General features: G+C 35.8%; 1 protein-coding gene across 1 annotated transcript in view; it reads right to left on the minus strand.

Moving 5' to 3' along the window:
- LOC117904293 (actin-related protein 4) overlaps window positions 1–23,206 on the minus strand; it is a 45,765-nt gene that overhangs the window by 12,978 nt on the left and 9,581 nt on the right. Inside the window, exons 3-13 of the mRNA XM_034816819.1 lie at window positions 21,982–22,155; window positions 21,804–21,877; window positions 20,065–20,145; window positions 18,770–18,830; window positions 18,533–18,582; window positions 16,033–16,087; window positions 15,043–15,120; window positions 14,886–14,939; window positions 8,042–8,095; window positions 7,903–7,963; window positions 1,488–1,539 (exon numbers count right to left, since the gene is read on the minus strand). Coding sequence (XP_034672710.1) covers window positions 1,488–1,539; window positions 7,903–7,963; window positions 8,042–8,095; window positions 14,886–14,939; window positions 15,043–15,120; window positions 16,033–16,087; window positions 18,533–18,582; window positions 18,770–18,830; window positions 20,065–20,145; window positions 21,804–21,877; window positions 21,982–22,155 — 794 coding nt within the window. The remainder of the gene's footprint in view (window positions 1–1,487; window positions 1,540–7,902; window positions 7,964–8,041; window positions 8,096–14,885; window positions 14,940–15,042; window positions 15,121–16,032; window positions 16,088–18,532; window positions 18,583–18,769; window positions 18,831–20,064; window positions 20,146–21,803; window positions 21,878–21,981; window positions 22,156–23,206) is intronic.

Below are 23,206 nucleotides of genomic sequence, written 5' to 3' on the forward strand. Positions count from 1 at the left end.
CTTAACTATTTTGACCCTTATGATTCACACACAAAATTCCAATAGACTTGTAAACTAATTTTCTGGCTCCATGACTGCTTAGAAGCATGCTGAATAATTCATCTCTTCTAACCCTTCTTGACTTAGTCCTTAGTGTGAGAAGTGATTGTGAAGCTTCTGACGAACTTTTACTGAGGTGCTTTGAGGAAAGAGAAAACACATACACTTTATTGAGTGGAAGGTGTTTTACAAGCCTAAGAATGGAGCATTGGGAGGCTGGAGGGGATAAATATGGCCTTATTAGGTAAATGGTTGCTGAGATTTGTTGTAAAAAGGAACATCAAAGGATGAGAGCAATCTAAAGAAATTTTGGGGAGAAATGTCATCTCTACATTTATTCTTCAGTGTGGAGAATGGTCAGCATGTTCTTTTCTGGCATGTTGAGTGAACAATGAAAGTGAAGTTTCCAGATTTGCTCAAGATGTAGATAAACAGAGAGGTTAGGGTTGCATTACTGCACAGAACAAAGTGGGGTCATCATAACTTGAGCTCGATTAGGGAGGTTCAGAACTGTGACTTGGGGGAAGCAATTTCCTTTACAGAACAACTGTATAAGGTAGAGTAATAAGCTTTCAGTTAAATCTTTTTACTGGGCCATGAATACTAGGGGTGAGAACAACTTCTAGCAAAAGAAATCCAGGAACTTTGGCTCCCACCACGTTGGAATTCTTTACATGAAAGATGTCTAGAAAAGATTTTAACCATATAACAGTTGGAGAGAAGGGGGATGTTCACTTGAATATGGTGTTGCGTGAGTAAGAGAAACACAGAAAGTGCTGATTGAATCCTTATGCATTGCATGATGACCAGAGATTTATGGGCTTTGATCTTTGCCCTCCTAGAGTGAATTGGGTGCTTCCATCTTTTTAAGCAGGCCTTGGCTTGTTGTCATGGGATGCCTATTGAATGGAGAAGGGACGCACAGAAGGCAGCTCCTTCATGCTTAGCATGGTGAACTAGGAAGGAGAACAAGGGGATTAAAGAGCCTAGTATGGATATTTAAGGAGAACATAATTAGACCGATGTTTGTTGATCTGAAGAAGTTGGCTTGACTAGCAGAAGATCCTTCTTCACATTCATTGAGTGCAGAAGGAGGGAGCATAATAGGATGTTTTTGTATTCTTTTTTGTTTCTAATTTTCTTTTCATTTCCAATTGTAAGTGTTTAACAACCCCAGTGTCCTTTTATATATGATAGTTACTCAATTGCCCATCAAATATTGTAAGCTATAAAGTTATGGTCCAGGGTTGGGCTGGTTAAACTGAATCCTAAATCCAGAACTGAAGCAAATTTTCCAAGTTCTCAATAGCATCAACCCAAAACCAAACCATACTTCTCTAATAAAAACAAAATATTCAAGGTTCTTTCTTTGGTTTAATTCTCCAGTTGTTCCATCTAAAATTGCACCCTAAATGTAGACTTTGCTAGTAAAATTGCAAGGAACTTACTGCCCATCAGGAAGTTCATATGGTGTCATCGGAATGTTTGAATATGCGCTTTCTGTAAAGAAAAGATTATAGTATTAGAACACATTTTTTATAGTCAATGCTTCTGAAGCTTCAAAAATGGAAAATAAATAAAGCTCAAAATACATGATACTAGAAATGCAACAAAACTGAGTGTGAAACCTTCTGAGAAATATTGATAAGATTGTCAAGACTCACTAGCTACAAAGAAGGCATATTTAAGTCATAAAAAAGTTAAGCTATCTGATAAAGCCTTGGACAGGGCGATTGCCACTGTAGCCAGGGACTTCATTCCCTCTCTCCCCTGTTATATCGCAACACTTTTTGCCAGTTCATTTTTTTTTTTTTTTTTTGATCAGTAAAAGAGATTCTATTAAAGAAAGAAAGAGACACCAAGAAGGCGGCTCAAGAATTACAAACCTATACACCCTCCTTCAAGAAAATGCTAAAAGAAACACAAGGCCCCAAAATACAACCCTAATTAGAGCCCATCCAATCTATGAAATTAGCTATAGTTAGAGGGCAATCAACTATGAACAATTTTGTTTCAGCCCAAAGAGAAAGAATAAAAGAGTATTTCAATCTTTGAATTGACAATATATCATCCTTGAAAGCCAAGCAATTCCTCGCCTTCCAAACCGTCCAAAAAATGTGCAGAGGAGCCGCTCTCCACACCTTCTTACGCTTTTTGCCCACAAAAGAACCATGCCAGCTTAGAAGTGTTTCTTTAACAGAAGAAGGCAACACCCAAGAAACCCCAAAAACAGTGAAGAGAAGATCCCATAAAACCTTTGTTCTTGAACAATGAAGAAGGAGATGGTCTATGGTCTCCTCATTCTCAAGACACAAAAAACATCTATTTGCCAAAGCCCATCCTCTTTTCTGCACCTTGTCCAAAGTTAGTGCTTTGCCCCACGTAGCCTCCCATGCAAAAAAACTCATTTTGGGCTGCACATTCTCATTCCAAATAAGGCTTGAAGGAAACCGAGCCGAACCCCCCGCTTCAAGGGCCAAGTATAGAGAGTTAACCGAGAATTTACCACTCTTAGTTTCATTCCAAGATACCCTGTCCTCCACCTCCTCAATAATTCTATGACGATGTAACCGCTCCATGAAACTTGACGCTTCCTCTACCTCCCAATCATTGAAAGCTCTTAGAAAGCATGGATTCCAACCCCCCCTTCCCCCCTCCGCCAAGGAATCCCAAACATCTACCACACTTTCTTCCTTCTCAACAGTCAGAGCAAATAGAGACGGGAAGGACGAACACAAAGGAGAATCTCCACACCACTTATCCCTCCAAAACCTCACCCTCCTTCCATTACCAACAATGAAGGCCAACCTATTGCTCACTAATTCCCAATCCATCCTTATCCCTTTCCACAACCCTAAGCCATGAGCCTCTCTCACTTCCCGAGTGGACCAACCCCCTTTCTCTTCTCCATATTTCCCTCTAATCACTTGATTCCATAGAGCTTCTCTCTCATTAGCAAACCGCCAATTCCATTTAGCAAGAAGGGCCTTGTTGAGAATATATAGGTTTTTGCCAATTCATTTTATCTTTCAAAAACCCCAAAATCCTTCATAGAAACAAAAAATGAAACTTACAAAGATCTTCCTCTGTATCCCTCATTCAATATTTCAAAATTTAATGTACTTTCACCTCACAAATATAAAATAGGTGATGCAATATTCAAGTTATAGGCAGCCATCCTTTCCACATTCTATCTGATAGATAAGATGTGTTTTATTTTTTATTTGTTTATTTATCCCATGGTGCATAGATTCTGGAAAAGAAGAGGAAACTCAGGCCTTGATTATAAAATTGATACTACAACAATGTGATGAGGATAAATATTCAAGATATATATCAAGAAAGGGAATTAGTATTAGTTGTAATTAAAGTAGGATTATTATTACTTGAAATTAAATTAGGATTAATATTTGTTGGAGTCTAATTAGGATTAGCTAGTTGAGTTATAATATAATTAGAATTTGAGTCATGATAGGTTATTAGAGTCCTAGTAGAATAGGTTATTAGAGTCCTAGTAGACTTTGGATTTCTTAGAGAAGCCTATAAATAGGCTAATCAAAGTAAATCAAAGGGATGAATTTTGACGAATAATATTATACTTTCTTTTATTGCAAGGTTGCAACCCTCAATGGTGAGACTCCATTGATTTTTCTTCTAGGTGAGACTCCTAGAAGGCCTTAGTGAGACTCTAAGGTTTTCCATCTTTTCTTCATTGTTTTTTCTTTCTCTCTATTTCTTATCTTATAATTTTCTCTACCATAAAGTTTATTCCTTGTTCCTCTCCTTACACCCTAAAAATAAAACCCTAGCCCACCTACCCTTGAGTGTAGGCAACCATCCTAGGGTTGTCCTACATCACAATGTGTAGGAGTATCTTAATAAGGGGGGAGGCTCACCTTGATCCGGAGCACTCTGTCCAGTATATCCATCTATTGTATGTCCCTATTTTATATGCCAAAGAGAGTGAGATTGAGGTTGGAGCGGATTCAAAGGGATTTTCTTTGGAGAGGTGGGGCCCTTGAGAGGAAGCCCCATTTAGTCGATTGGTCCATTGTTTGTTCAGATAAACGAAAGGGTGGTTTGGGTGTAAGGAAATTGGTGTGGCTAAATAAGGCTCTCCTTTGCAAATAGAGTTGGCGTTTTGTAGTGGAGAGGGAGGCTTTGTGAAGGCAAGTTATCTGTGGGAAGTATGGGGAAGAAGAGGCATGTGGCGGTCTTGTGAAGTGAGAAGAATTTTTGGGGCTGGTTTATGGACAGTCATTAGGAGAGATTAGGATGTGATGGGCAGCAATATGATTTATTCTGTGGGGAATGATAGGAGGGTTAGATTTTGGAAAGACAAGTGGTGTGCAGACGATCCTCTGCGTACTTCTTTTCCATCCTTATTTGCTATTTCCTTGTCTAAGGAGGTTTGGGTGGAGGATGGGTGGAACCACTCTAGAGGGGAAGTGTAGGTTCCTCGGTTTTCTAGGCGGCTCAATGATTGGGAGGTGTTTGAGGTGAAGCGTTTTCTCCTGAGACTACAAGAGAGGAGGGTGTGTAGTGATGCGGAAGATCAAGTAATTTGGACAAAGTCAAAAGATGGTAGATTTACTGTCAAGTCTCTCTATAAGGCTTTGGAATCAGAAAGACAAAGGCATTTTCCTACAAGAGTAATTTGGAACTCTTGGATGCTGCCAAGGGTGAGTTTTTTTTTGCTTAGGAGGCTACGTGGAAAAAGGTCTTAATCTTGGATCGGATTCAGAGGAGAGGGTGGCCTTTGACTAATAGATGTTTACTTGTGTCTTTTAGAGGAAGAGTCTATTGATCACATCCTCTTGCATTGCGAGTTGGCAAGGAGCTTATGGAACTTGTTGTTTTCCCTGTTTGGGGTGTCGTGGGTGTTTCCATCTTTAGTTAGAGAGACGTTATTGGGGTGGCTTGGGTTTTGTGTAGGAAAGAAGGGGAAGAAAGTGTGGCTAGCAACCCCCTTATGCCTTTTTTGGATAGTTTGGAAGGAAAGAAACAATAGAGCATTTGAAAATGAGGGTCATTCAGTTCAAGGATGTAAATTTTTTTTCCTTTGTAATTTGTGGGCATGGGCTAAGGGGTTTTTAGTCTCTAGCCCCCCTTTTATTGTTGATTTTGTAGATTTGTTGGGTTCTGATTGAGGGGGTGCTGTTTTTTGTTGTTCCCCTGTTTCTTTTTAAGGCGTTCCTTAGTCTCCTTTGTATACCTCATGTGTACTTTGGGGCGCTTTCTTGATGTGTCCTTTATTTTTAATATATTGTTGTTTATTCATCAAAAAAAAAATGTTAAGAAGGCATTTTTGCTTTAACAACCACACAATGCGAACTTTCTCTACACTAGATCATAGTTGTCAAAGCATCTACATTTTGCAAATAAAAAATGACAGCAGTTTGGACAAGTTATTGAGCCTTAAGTCCAACATTTTGGCTGACCACAAGGGAAGATTTTTTTTTTTTTTTTTTAATGATAGCTTGATCACAACAGAAGGTTATTTTGCAATCTCTTCTTGGTCAGATACCATTTTTTAGAGAGATTCCTAATTTCATTTTTTTTTTTTTTTTAATTGGGTTCTCATGGAAAATAGAAATATATATTAATAGGTGGTTATTAAAGAGGGCGCAACCCTTTTTTTTTAATAAGTAAATGCAATTGTAATAAGAAAGGCAAAAAAATACACCTAAAAGTATACACAATGTATATAAGGCTAAAAGGCTAAAAGGCTAAAAAAAAAGAGAAGGAAAACACAAAAACCGCCATCTTACTTGCACCCCAACCAATCAATGAAATTAAGTAAAGACCACGAGCTAAAGCCTACATTAACCTTGACCCATTCCAAAAACATGTACAAAAAGGACCATAAAATAGCTTGGTCCATTAGTTCAATGTCCTCAAAGGCTCTTCTATTTCTCTCCCTCCATAAGGAGCAAAATAAACACAAAGGGGTTGCATTCCATGCTTTTTTTCTTTTCTTCCCAACAAAAGAGCCACACTAACTAAGTAAGGAGTCCTCGATAGAAAAGGACATGACAATGTATACATCATAAAAGAGCATAGAGAAAGAAGGATAATCAACCTAAACAGAAAAAGACCACAAGAAAGCAAGGATAAAAATGTTGATGTTGACAAAAAATCAGTGGTTCGATTTTACCATTTTACAAAAATATCAAACAAAATATTTATATCAACAGTTATACCAATAAAGATGAGAAGAAAAAAGTAAATTTAACAAAAAAAATGGCTGAAACTTTCAGAAATAATAAAATTTTGAGAGGATAGAAAACATCATAATAAAATTAATGAACATGAGAATTAGTTTTATTTTGTTCTTATCACAATGTTTTAAAAGATCCTCCCAATATGTAAGATTGAATTAGGAACGAAACAATTTTTAACCCTTAAGTGCTAAATTTTTATTTAATGTTCTTACCACATTTTTCGAACAAGTATACCTTTTCCTGTGAAGTTTTTGAAGACCACTTTAGAAAAATATTCTAAAATTGATTTTTATAAAAATGTATTTTTTTATTATTCTTTTTTTTTTTTGGATAAGTAAATGAAAATGATAATTGTATAAAAGCGCCAAACAGGGCACACCAAAGTACACACAGTGTATACAATGGCCACTAAAAAGGACATGGAAAACAAAAAATACTTCCTCCTCCCTCAATCCAAACCCAACCAATCAATAAAATCAACAAAGGACATAGAAGTATTTTCTATAAACAAATTGGTCCTAGATAGCAAGTTGTACAAAAATAAGAATTTCAGCCTTTGAATAGAAAGCTTCACATTCTTGAAAGATCTTCTATCTCTCTATTTCCATATTGTCCAGAAAAGACATAAAGGCACTGCTCTCCAAACCTTTTTCCAATTTCTTCCAACGAAAGTGTCATGCTATACTAAGAGAGTCTCTCTACCTATAGAATGGATCACCCAATACACCCCAAACAAGGAAAACAAGAGCTCCCACAACACCCTTGCCTTTCCACAATGCAAAAGGATGTAATCAATTGACTCTTCATGAGAATCACCAAGGAAGCATCTACTGGCAAAAGACCAACCCCTCCTTTGTAGTTGGTCTAAAGTCAAAACTTTCCCCCACGTTGCCTCCCAAGCAAAAAAGCTTACCTTTGGAGGAACCCACGGATTCAACACAACACTTGTTAGGAATGGCTCTACACTTCTTGCCTCAAGGATAGAGTAAAGGGACTTAACAGAGAAAGATCTACTCTTTGTCTCCACCCAATACACCTTGTCCTCCCCTCCCACAACAACCACCTTATCTTGAAGCCTTGACAAAAAGCACCCTAGAGTCTCAATCTCCTAGTCATTGAGAGGCCTAGAGAAGTTAGAAATTTATACTCCCTGCATACTAAATTTTGCCTCATTTCTTTAAATTTATATTCTTTACAACTTGTTAGAAAAGAAAACTGAAGATCCAAAAACAGAGGACTTTGTTTGAGTAGGGTGCAAAGCGCATGGGAAGTTCAAAAAGAGAACCACAATGCCAATAGCCAATAAAATTAATATGCACCAACATTTAACTGCACCAAAAACCAAGGTTTAATTATAAATCATATTGCTTCCTAAAAATGAGATATATTAAAGTTGCAGCATGTGAGAAAAGACTTTAGAACATGTTAAGTGGAATGTGAGTGCACAAAAGTTTAGGTATATATGTGTGTTTGTGATACATACATACATACATACATAAGCACACGCACACACACATATATATTACATATGTGTGTGTGTGTGTGTGTGCATGTGTGTATTATGTATCAAACAATGTAATAGCATAGCATACAAATTCCACGGAAATTATCAAAACAATGAATGGAAAGTGACACAAACCATCAAATGGAGTATCAGGGGCTCGGCACACGCACTCCTTAATATCACTAGCAATAACCCTCTGTCACAATACAATGACATTCAGTAAAGATAGTAGGAATGAAAATATTACTAAAGAATATTAAGATCAATGACAAACCTGGGAGTAGAGCTTATAACTTTCTGTTGTATTTGGAAAATCAACATCAACAGTCTGAAATTCAGGAGAATGAAAAGGAAAATGTCAAAATAAGACACCAAATTGCAACAGTGTAGGCAACTGCATCGATGACACAAAGCACAAAAACAGCATGCACCACTGTCAAGCATTGGCTTTAGACAACTAAAAATTCACAAACAGGAAACTGGTCTACCACAAAATAAATGGCAGATTGTGTATTTCTCTCAAACATAACAAGGAAATAATTGTCTTCAGGCATTTCATAATGCACTGATTTTGCACATTGCATTAGCAAGAAACATGTACTAAGGACAGTAATTTTTGTTGCCAAATGAGGTGCTCCCCAGTCAAACAGCATTATGGCCCCATCACACCCTATTACATCTTCCACAATAAAAAGTTAATTTTTGGATCCCAGAAGAGAAAAGAAGTGGGCTCGATTTTACTCATAGATCTCTTGTTTGGCCAAATAGACAGGTGTCTAGTGCTAGAGGTTTTTGTACAGAATTGTTGCCTCCTTGAAATTGTGTTTGGGTTTTGTTAGTCTATTTAAGGTTTTCCTTTTCTGTATATTGGTTGTGTTTTATCTGTGAAGCATAACTCATCCTTTCACCACTTTTCATTCATGAAGAGATGAACTTTATTGCTTCTAATTAAGAAGAAAAGGAAAAAATGAAAATTATCTGATATTGTGGATGCAAACTCAGCTAGTCAAAGAGGAGATGATACAAGCAACTTTGAGGTGACAAATTCTTAATGTCACCTCAACACTCATTCAAGTGAATATATAAGACGAAATTCACAATCATATAGATAGGGTTCCCCTAACCATAATAGATTTGGGAATGAGAACAATTTAATATTCCAAGCCAAAGAGATTTGGATATCTTGTGCTCCTTTTAGAAATCGTTTTTTTTTTTTTTTTGCTTAGGAAGCTATGTGGGGGAAGATCCGAACTATAAACACGTTAATGAAGAGGGGATGGTCAATGTTTAACAAGTGTAGCTTTTTTAAAGATAGTGAAAAATTAGTTGATCACATTTTGATTCATTGTGATAAGACAAGGGAGTTTTGGACCTTGTTGTTAGTAAGGTTTGAAATATCAATAAATACAGATATATCGATACTTGGATTTTACAGATATATTGGAAATATCGGAGAAATATCGGTGGATATTTTGACTAAAATATCGATGAAATGAAAATTATTCAAAATTCATGAGAATGCTTGAAAAAACTCTAAAAAATGATAAAATAAGATAAAATATAATGTTAAAGTTATTTTGTAAGTGTAATTGATATAACTATGATTAAATATAATATTTATCAAATTTTTATAAAAAATTAGCCTAAATTCTTTTAATATATTTATATTCATTTATTTTAAAATTTAGAAAATACTTTTATTAAAACATGTTTTATTACATTTTAAATAAAAAATTAAATTGATTTATATAAAATATTTTATTTGAGATTTAATTTCTAAATTTTTATTACAAATATGTGGTGACAATTTTTTCTATTAACAGTAATTTATTTAAATAATTAAATTATTAATAATTTATCTTATCAAATTAATTTTAATTTATAAAATATTAGGACTCCATTAAATTTTTATATTGTCACAAATTTTGAATAAAATTATATTTTCAATATTTTAAAATAAAAACATTTAAAATTAAACAAAATTAAAAGGATAAATAAAAAAAATTAAGAGTGAAGTGATAGTAATTTTTAAAATAGGATTAATGAGATAAATATAAAAAGTAATTAAAAATAGAAAGATGATATAAAATAAAATGATATATTTTTTTTTTGATAAATATCACGAATATATTAAAGGACAAAGGCCACCAAGCATACAGGACGTATACAAATCTGCCTCAAAACGAGAGCACAAAAAACAAGCACCCTTACCCTCCCTTAAATGGCCGCTAGCCACTCCAAAAAACCTAAGAGTGAAGAGGACTCCTCTCCAATATACACCCTAGCCCAACTCCACAAGGTACAAACAAAAGAATTTTTGAGTTTCTGTATATTTAACACCCCTCCCTTGAAAGCTAACCTATTCTTTTCCTTCCATACCGTCCAAAAAATACACAACGGGATATAATTCCAAATTTTTTTCCTCTTTTTCCCCACAAAGGGGCCCCTCCAATTGAATAACGCCTCCTTCACCAACTCTGGGAACACCCACTGAACCCCCACAAAGGCAAAAATAATTTCCCATAAGGCCCTTACCACTATACAATGTAAAAGAATGTGATTTACACTCTCCTCTTCACAACCACACAAAAAACATCAGTTAGGAAACTGCCAGCCCCGTTTTTGAAGCCTATCCAGGGTGAGAATCTTCCCCCACGCGGCTTCCCAAGCAAAAAAAGCCGCTTTGGTTGGGACCTTGTCCACCTAAACGCCTCTATATGGAAAGTCGCAAGCATTGATAACAACCAGCCCGTTGTAGGCATCCTTCACCCCATACTTCCCATGCCCCCCCTTTCCAAAGCACCACGTCCTCCTCTGAAGATAACTTGAAGTCCCTGAGCATAATAAGCAATCCTCTAATCAAGTCCAGCTCCCAATCATTAAAGTTTCTATGAAATCTAAGATTCCAACCTCCTGAACCACTGCTATGATCCCACATCTCATTAACCGTTGCATTCCTGTTGACCGCCATCTCATAAAGCTGGGGAAAAGAGTGGGACAGCCTCTCATTCCCACACCACTGGTCAGACCAGAATTTTACTCTAGTCCCTTTCCCTACCTTAAACTTTGTATTCTCCCAACACCACTTAGCTTCCTTCATAATCTCCTTCCAAACCCCCACTCCATAATTACCACGGGCTTCTTTAGTTCTCCACCCAAACTCTTCCTGACCATATTTCACCCCAATCATTAACCTCCAGAGATTATCCTTTTCAACGGCAAATCTCCAAACCCATTTACCCAACAAAGCTTTATTCAGGGAGTCAATCTTCCGAATGCCAAGGCCACCCTTCTCCCTTCGAGTGCACACCACCTCCCAATTAATTAAATGGACCTTCCTCTCCAAGCTGCCCCCTCCCCAAAGAAAGTCTCTTTGTAATATAAATTTAAAATAAAAGATAAATTAAAAATAAATAAATTAAAATGGATAAATTTAAAATAAAAATAAAAAATAAAAAAAAACTTTCAAAAAATCGTCGGTTCATCAAAAAATTGTCAATAAATCACCGATTTTTTGCCACCGCCATTGCCCAACACGTATGTCGCCTCACATTCGATTTTTTTGCCGATATTTCGACAATATTTCGCGAGTTTTCCGATTTTTTCTCGATTTTTATCCTCACCGATTGTCGATGGCCGATTTTGTTTCGACCACCGTAGATGTCCGATATTTCAACGAAAAAAACCGATTTTTCAAACACTAGTTGTTAGCAATATTCGGTTTGGTCTAGGTGTTCCAAGCTTCAATGAGAAATCTTCTCCTAGAATGGAAACTCAAGGGGCTAGGGAAGAAGAAAAAAGCAGTTTGGTGTCTAGTTCTGATTTGTCTATTTTGGAGTATCCGGAGAGAGCGCAACCAAAGGACTTTCGAAGATGAAGAATAGTCAAATCAAAGTTTGAAGGATCTCTCTATCTAACTGCTTTTAGAGTGGTCTCAACAGTTTTTGGATTTGGAAAACTCCTCTATCTTGAATTTCTTGGATACTCTTATTGTGGCTAGCCTTACACTTTTCTAGGTTTTTTTTGTCTTAGCTGGTGCTTGTATTGGAATTTTTGTGTATACTACCTGTATATGTAGGGTGGGCTCCCTCTTTTTGGCGCTTCTTAATTCATGCCTTTGTCTATCAAAAAAAATAAACATGATAGATTTGATCGATTAGTTGAGGTCTTCATGAAGGGGCTGTGTTTTTTTGGAGTCCGTCATGTTTTTTTGCTTTGCTTCTTGGCACATTTTGTATGCTACTTGTGTACTTGGTTGCACATTTTTCTTAACACTTTTAATATATTTTCATTGCCCAACAGAAAAAAAAAACACACACACACACACAATTATGAGGCTCATCATCATGATCCAAAGCCTAGAAGTCCAGGTGATGCCACGAAAATGAAACCCCCTTAAAGAAGATTGAAGATGGTGCTAGAAAGTTGCTCCAAATTCATACTTAGGACTCAGGCAGGACAATACAGCATTGCAGCATACCATGAACTTCAGGAAAATCCTTATTAATCAGGCAAATTAGCAAAGAAAAACAGTAATAATGTCTAAATGAGCTTTGTATGAAAAAAAAATAAAAAATCATAAGTGATCTTGCTGCCTTAATCCTTTTACAGAATGCTGTCAAGAAATAGCCTAATTGTAGAACAATTTCCATTGATTAAGAACAAGACAGAAAGTCTACTAAGATGATCTGGACTTGTAGAACAAAGATCAATCATTGCAACAGAAATATTACACAAGTGAAGAACACAAAGGGGTGAGTTGAGGTAGTTGGAAAGACATGTTAGTCAATGACTTAAAGAGCAATAATAATTTGAAAAGTGGGATTATGAAATTGGAATCATGTAACTAACCTCAGATCATCAAATAGGTTTACTGGAATGCTTGGCATATCATTTATATCACAATTAAAAGTGCATTTGGAAAAAATAAAAATTACGTCCTCATTGGCTGAATGCCTAGCAAGATATCCAGCACCTCAATAGATATGAGGCTGTGGTGCCTCAAAGGTATCTTCCACCATTAACTACCCTGGCTTAAGGCTAGGAAAGAGAACATTTTTTTATTTTTTTTGACAGGAAAATAAGAATGTATATTAACAATTCCTAAAACGGGCGCACCAAAGTACACAAAAAAGAACAATTATTTAAAACATTCATAAAATATATTTAGAAGAAAATAGACTGTCAAGCTAGGGGGCAATTCAGCTTGGGTTGGTTAGGTGCCTCAACCCAGAAGGGATCTAACCTAGGTCAGCTCTCAAATTTTCGACTCGGAGATTATTGTAACTTTAGAACTTAACTGGCCAACCTAGGTCTAGTAGGTTTTCAGGTCAGCAAGCTCAAATGCATAGGTATTTGTACCATTGGACAAAGGGATATCATGCAGGCAGCTACAGAGTAGAAGTGGGAAAGGATTTTGAGGGTTCCATAAAATAACAAAAAATAAGGAAGGATATTTTGCTAAACCGGTTTCCATAAGGAAGAACAAGAAAAAATATTAATAGCAGCAGCACCAGCTATTTGACAAACAATACTCAGCTGGCATCCCAACTCTCATCCACAATTGTCTCTCACATTGCTCTGAAAGAAACCCCCCATTTTTCCCATTAGAGAAACCCCAATATTCTGATCTCTTTGTTAAAGATTTTGTACAGTTTTTATATGGTCTACACATGCATAGAGCATTGAATTACAATTGCATGTCGGGAACAACTATAAGGCACATCTCAGTTATAAATGGGAGTCCAGTCTCATGATAAGCTGGTAAATCTATACCTAGTTTAATCAACCCAGGACAAAAGTACTAATGGTCAAGAGCAGAACCAAACCTGACCAAACCAATTGAAGATAAGTTGATACAGTTTTCAATTAATTTAATTTTATTTTCATCAGAAACACACTATTAAGGAAAAGCTAACAAGAGCAGAAAGATGACTATACCAAACAAGTATGAAACAAGAAGATGTACAAAATACGCAACAATGTACAACTCAAGGGGGTATAAATCCCCCTACAAAAGAAACCATTTGTTGAGCTCCGTGTTTAGCTAAGCAATCAACAATCCCGTTAATTGAACTATGGGACCAAGAGAAGAATCAACCTAAGCTGCTGGCTAGATCTAAGATTTGACAAAGACACATATCAGACTTCCAAGGACCTCTCTGCAACTTAGATACCCATGAGATTACTATTTTTTTTTTATATAGATAATCACACAAAAAATATATTAAGAGAAAAGGGCACCTAAAGAGCAACCCAAAGCATACAGGGAGTATACAAGAGGCGCCTAAAGGCAAGAACAAAAAGAAGAAGGGATACAAAAAACTCACCAGCCATCATCTAGAACCCAACCAAACAAAAAGAAGAGATTACTATTAAATCTTAATAGTAGTAGTGTTATCTAGTCTTACTCAAATTGAGAATTGAAATGGTTCAATTCTCAATCTGACTAGTACTAGATTGAACTACTACTAAGATTCAATAATATCGGCAAAAGCATAAATTTTTATTCAAGAAAACGATTAGATCAGTAGACTTATTATTCCAAATAATAGTACCTTTAGAAACACGACAAATATTTAGCAGAGTGACAGCACATGCACGAGTGTGTGCATGCATTCCTGTGTCTAACATTCCAAATCTGTTAGACACAACTATATTCAAATCCTCCAAGCACCTTCAAAACCATCAAAGGCTTGGAGGAGGGAAATTACAAGGTAAACATTTCAACACAAAATTTATTTAAAACAAAGGATCTGAAACAAAGTAAACACTTTAACACAAGATTAATTGAAAACAAAGGAGAGAAACACGCATAGAACAATCCTGTAAAAGAGTAAATAGACAATAAAAATGAATCTGAAAACTATCAAAACTGGTTCAGTAGGATTTCCAAAACTGAGGAGGAAATAATTTTACTACCATAAACAGCTATTGGCATGTCAGACCCAAGAATTTATGGTCAGTCACAATTCTAGATGAAATACAGGAACACACATAAGACAATAATACAAGTAGGAATTATGTCAAAATCAAAATTATAAAAAGAAACCAGAGGAAATAGGACTAAAACATTAGAAAATAAGACAGGTGCCAACCTACATAAGACAATAGGATACCTGAAAGTCTCCTGGCCGTGTTTCCTTTCTTTTAAAAGAATATCTGGGCTTTATCTGCAGAACCCCCCCCAAAAAAAATATACTTTTAAAAAATACTAAGCCACCATAAACAATTAATTGCCTTTTATAATTTAAATTCTTTTCAGTAGTCACTTACCGAAATGCCTTTACTTTCCAAGCTTTTCATCATGCATTCAGTAAGAAATTCTCCTCCAATAGGAGAAGAGGCCACAGCCTATTGTCACAAAAACACAACGGGGGAAAAAGGTAAGGCTGTCACAAGTTGTCAATCTTTCTAAGAGCTCTAACATTACATCCTACGTGCCCAATTTACCCCAATATAATCTGATAAAAAAAAATGTACCCCAATATAAGAAATCTATCAGAACAGGACTAACTTAAATGGAACCAAAAGAGTTCAGGAAAAAATTTAAAACATGAAAAGGAGTAAGGTCCAATACACATATGCAGAGATTATAAAAGATGTAATAGAGATAGATAAATAAGTTCCAATAACCATATAATGAGTACCATTTGTTGAAAATGGAAATCAGTTTAAATTGATGTAGGTGTAAAGGAAAAACTACACCCACATTTTTTTTTCCACATTAGAGAACTTTCGGGCCTCTTTGGTAATTGTTCTCTAACTTAGAAATGTTTGACAAACTTTTGACTTAATACCACTTTTCCAGAATTTGGTCTGAAAACAGGTTGTTTTTTAGAATAATTTTGAGGTGTTTTCAATTGTCCCTCATAGAGTTTTCTGGGCAAAACTGAAAAAATGGAGAATACTTTGGAAACTTTTACATTGCACAGAAGTGTGCAGTATCTTTATGGAGAATAAGCCAAAAAAACTATTTTTTTACATTTGAGTTCCTGTTTTTGAAAATGTAGCCTAACAAGGCCTTAATGTTCAAGAATAAAGAATTACAATGTAAAGATGAAGGATCCTTCCAGCCAAACAAAAAACAAGAAAACAATACTACCCAACCACAGATCTCCCTCTTCCACAAAAACAAAATTCTGCTTCCTGATTAGCATCTGGAAACTAGAAGAGGCAACCATACAGCAAAAAAGATTTAACATCGCTCTCACCCAAATTAAATTACTTTGGCAAGTTAAGTTCCACTTGGATAGAGAGGGTTACCTTTTGAAGAACATAACCATCATGGACAGGGGCAACAGTAGTTGATCCTCCACCACTGAATGAGTTGTAATTGGGGACAATACCATTGTCAGAGTTAGTCTTGGCAATAAATCTTGATATCACACGCACACACACAAAGATGTTTAAACTATGAAAGTAAATTCAGAATTCATTCAAGTTCCCCTCCCTTTTTCTTTGTGTTGTCGTTAAGATTCTCTCCACCCCCAAACCCTCTCTTTTCTCCTAATAAGAGTTTTACTGAATTTGACTAATACAATGAATTTAGAGTAACATTAAATTCACAACTAGTAATTTCCTATGGAGACTGAGTTGAGATCTTATCTTTGATCTCAGATAGCTTTTTCTTTGTCCTTAAATACTCTTTGGTAACCAGTCATTAAATACACTAAATAGTATCATCAAGAAAGCTTTTATTTTCCACAAATACTCTTTGATTCCTACCCTCCAAATGGACTAAATAGTGACCAAGATCATGCTATTCCTACCAAAACCCAACAAGAGCCCAAAAAAGAAATAGAAGTAGCAATGGAACTCTTATTAATGACCCCATTGTTGTGGAATTCCTAAAAAACCTTCATCTAATCTTCCTTGATGGAATCCCAATAGTCTCGATAGAAAGGTAAAGTAAGACCATCAAGGCAAAGAGCTTTTTCTCTATCCATCTGAAAAATTGCTCCTTGCATTTCTTCTACTGAAAAAAGACGCTCCAACCATCTAATACTCTCCTCAAATATTGGAGACTAATCCATCCCTTCTATCCTCATTAGCTTTGTTAAAGAAGCTCAAAATATCCATATACTTGTTGTATACTTTGGGGCACTTCTTCTGTAGTGCCTTGTTTTAATATATTGCTTTTTACCATACATATATTTTGTTTCTGATCAAAAAAAAAAAAAAAAGAAGCTCAAAATATCCTTTGTAATAGTCTTTTGATCCAACCTTTCTTTTCCATACTCTATAGACTTAATAAATTTCTTCTTCCTCCTACCATTTAGCACCTTATGGAAATACTTGGAATTGTAATCCCCTTCCTCAACCCACTTTACCTTAACTCTATTTCCAATGAACCTCTTCTCTTAGCAACAGTTCCTCCTGTTCAATCTTTTTAATACACTTTAGTGTTGCTAATTCACCTGTCAAAGCACCTTTCCCTTCATGACAACCTACCACAGCAATATCTTATAAGATAGCACCTCTCTTCTTCTATATCCACAAAGATATCCTTGCTCCAAATTTTAAATTTTGCCTTGATGAAGTGCAATCTTTGCATGAATTTTTTAACTTCCCAACCTTCAACACATGCACCCCCCCACCAATCTTTAACCTTGTCCTTAAAATCAGCATGAGACAACCACATATTCCCAAATCTAAAAGGATTCAATCCCCATTTGAAAGGATTGGAGTGAAGAACAATTGAGTAATGGTTAGAACCGGTTCAGGTAAAGTATCTTTAAGGCAAGAAAAGGAACCTTTCTTTTAGATAGGTAAAAAGGCAAGATACCAACCACCCTAACCACAAACAACCCTAAAGGAAGAATGAACGACCCAAACAGGAAGTCATAAACAACAGAAAAAACCACCCACGCAACCCCACCACAAATACCCCTTCTGATACAGCTACCTCCTAAGCCCGACTGCAACCCTTTCTCTCAATCCCTGACACCCCTTCCCTTTCCCCTAACAGTGAACGGAGAGCTATTGTAGTTAATCAAACACTTTAGCTTTTAGATTTCCCTCTCCAAACAGGATGAAGACAAAGGTTTCTTCTTTCCCCCTGACACGCTCACCCCACATCCTTTTCTTGATTCCATTTTTCTAAAGAGTGAGCAGATTTCCTTCTCAAAGCCCACAGCTGGCATCCCCAAAACAATTATTGAAAATGGCAAAACCACTAGTAAGGCTATCAATTAGCTGATTTGGTAACAAAGACTAGAATTTATTGTTTCTTGAAAGAATTGGGATGTAGAGGGTCGAAACCCATCACTAAACAAATTTCCAACTAGCCATGCAGAAAGAGCAACAAATTGTGGACAATCCACATATCATCAATGTCGAGGTCAATGTCTGATGCAATGGTAAAGGTCTCATGCTGTCAAGCGCATAGGACAGATTTGAGTTATGTGACTGAACGCTTTCTGCAAAAATGTAGGAGGGTGTCCCATTAAACCCTGCCAAGGCCCATTGGTAAAGCCAGCAAAACCAGCATGGAATAATAACCTGTTTTTGTGGTATCATCAGTGACTAGGCAGGGTCCAGTGAGAAACCCCATGATTAAATCAGAGAAATGTTTAAACTTTGACACTAACATGTAAGCTAAATATGTAGAAAATATGAGAAAAACAATGACAGAAATCCAATGCAAAGATGATGAATTAAGTAACTATTTTGGGGTGATTAATAATAAGGAAAAAAGAAGTTGCATTTAGTTAACAACAGTAGATGCCAAAGAAGAAAGCCAATCACCATCATAAAGTCCTACCTGTCCACAACTAATGACGTAGCACGTCCTGATGCAAAAGATGTGAGAACCTGACATCCAAAAGTATACCTGTCAACCATCTCAGAGACCATAATGTTCTCAAGAAAAGGAGATACGAAGGGCAGGTAATGAAATAATGAATCTTTAGACACAAAAATAATGATAGATCTTCAACCCATAATGAAAACAAAATTTACTGCAACTTGGAGCACAGAACAGGATGGACTAGGAGCATACAGCATTCTTGGCCAAAAATAATGCAGGAACTTCATACTTTTCAAACATGAGCTGGGCTGTCCTGAGACATGCAACAAGTAAAATTCCATCACCAAACATAAAACAATATGCTACAAACTAAAATACAAACTTTCAATATATACTTATTAACAATCACCCCAAGTAATTGGAATAAAGCTTGGTTGAGTTGAGATAGTCTTAATTTATTTGTTACAGGATAAAAAGAAGAGTGAAAAGAAAAGTAGGAGGTACAAAAGAAGGATGTGGAATCCTAACAAAACAAGAGCAGAAAAAAGGAAGAACAAAAACACCAGGCAATAAGAAAGCCTAAGAATACCCAAATCGCCCTCAAAAGACTCCTGCATATAGCGTAGAAAGGCCACAAAAGAAAATCCACCTCTTGATGATAGGCATAGGTTGGAACCTACTTTCTTTTTTATAGGATACCTACAATTGAGAACTAACTGAAAACGTTGTCTATTGTTGCTAATAATGGAGTACATCATTTCCAATAGTTATTCAAATGTAGTCCTGATAGGCATATTCCTAGGCTCAACAACAGCTCTATCCCGAATATAGCTAACATTTGTTGGTCTACTCAACATTTTTCCATTGCAAAAACATATTATAGGAATTGTTGAATCAAATATTTACCTAAACAAATAAAACAAAATTAAATGTCTCATTTTAAACACAAAAATTGCATAAATAATACTAAAGACACCTATCTTTAATCAAATCAGGCATAATCATAATTTTATTTGTATTATTAATTCCTTATATGTTAGTGTAAACTTTTTAAGTGAACAATGGAGCTCATTAGGTCCACATCTCAGAGCCATGATACCTTACAAATATCTGTACTTAAATCTCTTGAATTTCATCATGCATAACTCAACAATGTCTTCCTACTTGAGATAAAAACTAGAAAACCAATGAAGGGTCTCATAATTGACAGCTATGGAAGGCATAAAGGTAAGGCAGATGCCCCAGGTATGAATGTCAGATATGATCATAAATTGAAAATATTTATTTATCCACTTCAATAATTAGTCGGGCCCTATAGCCACTCACACCTTGTCATCAAATGACCAACAAAGGAAATAGCTACTAGAAATAAATAAAGACAATATCAAACCCATTGAATCAGTCTTCTAAACTTTGTCATGATCATCATGAGAATCATTAAAATAAAGTCCTTTGACAGACTCTCATCAATTCTGTTAAGTGCAGGAAAAAGAATGACTATCAGCATCTATATCATTAACTAAAAAGTGTACAAGGTCCCAGATCACCTTTCTCTTTGTTGCTGAGTGTTAGATGATGGTTCCGCGAGTAGCATTGGATGCTCTTTAGGATCAACCAATAAGCATTCCCTAAAATTGATAGAAGCCAGTAATAGCATAAGACAATGAAACTTAAGAAGAAAAATACTCAATTGAAAAATAATGACAAAGAACTCAATGGCTATGGCAGAAACTGGATAAACAAAAAAAGCCTTAATAAATTAATATGAAAAAAAAAAAACTGTAGATTACCAAGCATTTAACATGGAATCACAAGATATAGAAGAATTTTTTTTTTTTTTAGAAACAACAAATGTATTAGAAACTTTTTTTCATAGGCAAGCAAGAGAATATATCAAAAACACCAAAAGAACTAAGTACAAGAAAACACAGAATGTATACAACATGCATCAAAAGGCAAAACAAAAAAGAGGGAAAACAAAAATTACTCACTCTCTCGCAACAGAATACCAACTAATCTACAAAATCAATTCAAGGCATACAGCCTTCATCTATGTACACCCTATGTATTAGAAATGGATAAAGCGAATACATGAGAAGAATGAGGAATCCTCCCTAGATTTACAAAAGCTAAACAAAAAAAAAGAAGATTGACATACTCCAGTATGGTTATAAGACCTATACATCCATGTAGAACCATAAGAGAAAAATCAGTACAAAACCTCTCAATGAGGTTTTATACATCTTTATATCCATGAGGAATAACAACATCTCAATCAGATAGAATCAGAACAAATCTCCTTTCCTCATTATTCAAACCCTTATGGCCTACACACTAAATGCTAGTCCAGCTAAACAACATTGAGAGGGATGCCCTTGAATGTCATGGTACAAGAGGCTCAAAAAGATATGCAAGAAAGTTCACAAGCACAAATGAACTGTTCAATGGGATGAAAATATATAAGAAATTTTAAAGTGACAACAAATGCACAGGTAGATGTAGAGATAATACTAAAATGCTAAAATGGAACATGTATTCATATGAAAATATCAGAACCAAGAAAATGGTCCTAATACTTGATTTACAACTTTCAGAAGCATACTTAGGCCCTAGTCTATATAGGCTCCACCTGACCATTCTCAGATGATAGCCAACTAATGATCTCCTTTTTATATAAATAAAAAAATAAAAAAACAGAGGCAATACCATAAATATAGCAAAACGTACAAACAAGGATGAGGAAACCTTCCAAGAAAAAAGAGAAACAAGAGAAAGAAAGAGCAAAACACGCTGTCTCTTGCAAGATGATAAACCACACATGGAGGCAACAAAATAGCCAAGGAGATCAAGAAAAGCGGCTTCCACAAGAGAATTCAGAGGGTTGGCCTCCCAGAACGTATAGAGCAGATTCTATACGATAATCAGGAGACCATGGATAACACTGGCATTTGTAGTGCCGTCGGAATGTTTGTTTTAAAACAAAGGGGGGGAAAAAGAAAAGCAAGGAGGAAACCATCTAGCTGTACTTGAATTAGAACAAATGATGGACAAAGGCAAATACAAGAAGTTGAGTAGGTCAAAATAGATAAGCTTTACAAAAATTTCTTGATTCAAGAAAAGCTCCAGCTAGATGCTATAGCAAGGAGAATAAAATTTAGGGGAAGGTACAAGCTGTGCATGCAATAATTTATATAAAGCAACAATGATCTCAAAAGATAACAGAAGAATTAAAAAGAAAGGCAATTCTAAACAACAGTAAAACAAAAATCAGGTAACCACTAGTTACCTGAAAGCATGGTCCCATATGCTGTCAACAATATCCCAATCAACAACTACTCCATCCTTAATGGGTGATAATACCTGATGGAAAAGTATAATGAACAATGAAGACCTCAAAATTAGCAACCATGGAAATGTCTCTCATGAATCTTCCAATAGTAACAGATTAGAATTACACAACTGACCTCCATATGATCCCGGCGATGCCCAAGGGCTTGAGAGCCCACATACAATTTGCGTTTTCCCTTGGTTTTTTCTGAATCAAAAGGTCTACCAGTGTTCTTGGAATCATTGCCAGATCCAGAATTCTCAGTATTCGCCGGGTCATCAACTTCCATTTGATCAATTGATCCAACAACCTTAACAAACATATACACGAATTACAGTAGAGCAAGACAAAAAAAATTAAGCACCATACATACCTACATTAAAATAAAACAAAATAATTTGGAAACTACCAACTACATGTGCATATGAGCATAGATGGCTATAGAGATAGGCATATATAAATTATTGCGAAAAAAGGAACAGAAAAATCTCTCACCTCAAGGTCCTGCCTCTTTTTCACAAGTAAATTCTTTCTCGCAGTTATAGTCACTCTAATGGTAAAAACAGGGGAAGAAAAAGAAAAAGAAAAAACAAAAGAGAAAGAAGAAAGAAAGAAAGAAAGAAAAAGATAATAAAAATTTATTACATAAGAATTGGCCACAACAATAAAATCTGGTGTTACTTCTTCCATAAACAACCTTACTTTTTTTTATATAAGTAAAAGCAATTGTATTAAGAGTGCCTAAAGAAGAACACTCGAAAGCATACAACCTTACTTTTCTCTTTCTCAAGCTCTCATCCTATGTATAACTGATGTAGAACAACCCTAGGATGGTTGCCTACACTCAAGGGTAGGTGGGTTAAGGTTTTTTCTTTTTTCTTTTTTGATTGGCAAACACACAAAAAACATATATTAGATAAGGACCCCTTGAGGCAGGCCCAAAAGCATACAGGGAGTATACAAGAGGCGCCCAAGGGCACAAAAAGAAGCGAAAATACAATACCAACCCTCAACTAGCACCTAGCCAATAAAAAAAACTGAGTAAAGAGAGAGGACCATCATTTACAACCGCCTTAGTCCACAACCAAAGATTACAAACAAAAGAATTTTTCAACCTATGCATCGAAAGCTCCTCATTATCAAAAGCAATCCTATTTCTTTTCTTCCAAACCGCCCAAAAAATACACAAAGGGGTTGCCTTCCACACCTTTCTGCGCTTCTTGCCCAAGTTAAAGCCACACCAACCACTAAGGATATCTCTAACCGAATAAGGCAGGACCCAAGTAACACCAAAAAGAGCAAACAATAACTCCCATAACACTCTTGCCCTGGAGCACTGAATAAGAATATGATCAATAGAC

This window comes from Vitis riparia, chromosome 17 (assembly GCF_004353265.1).
Source record: "Vitis riparia cultivar Riparia Gloire de Montpellier isolate 1030 chromosome 17, EGFV_Vit.rip_1.0, whole genome shotgun sequence".
Taxonomy (NCBI): domain Eukaryota; kingdom Viridiplantae; phylum Streptophyta; class Magnoliopsida; order Vitales; family Vitaceae; genus Vitis; species Vitis riparia.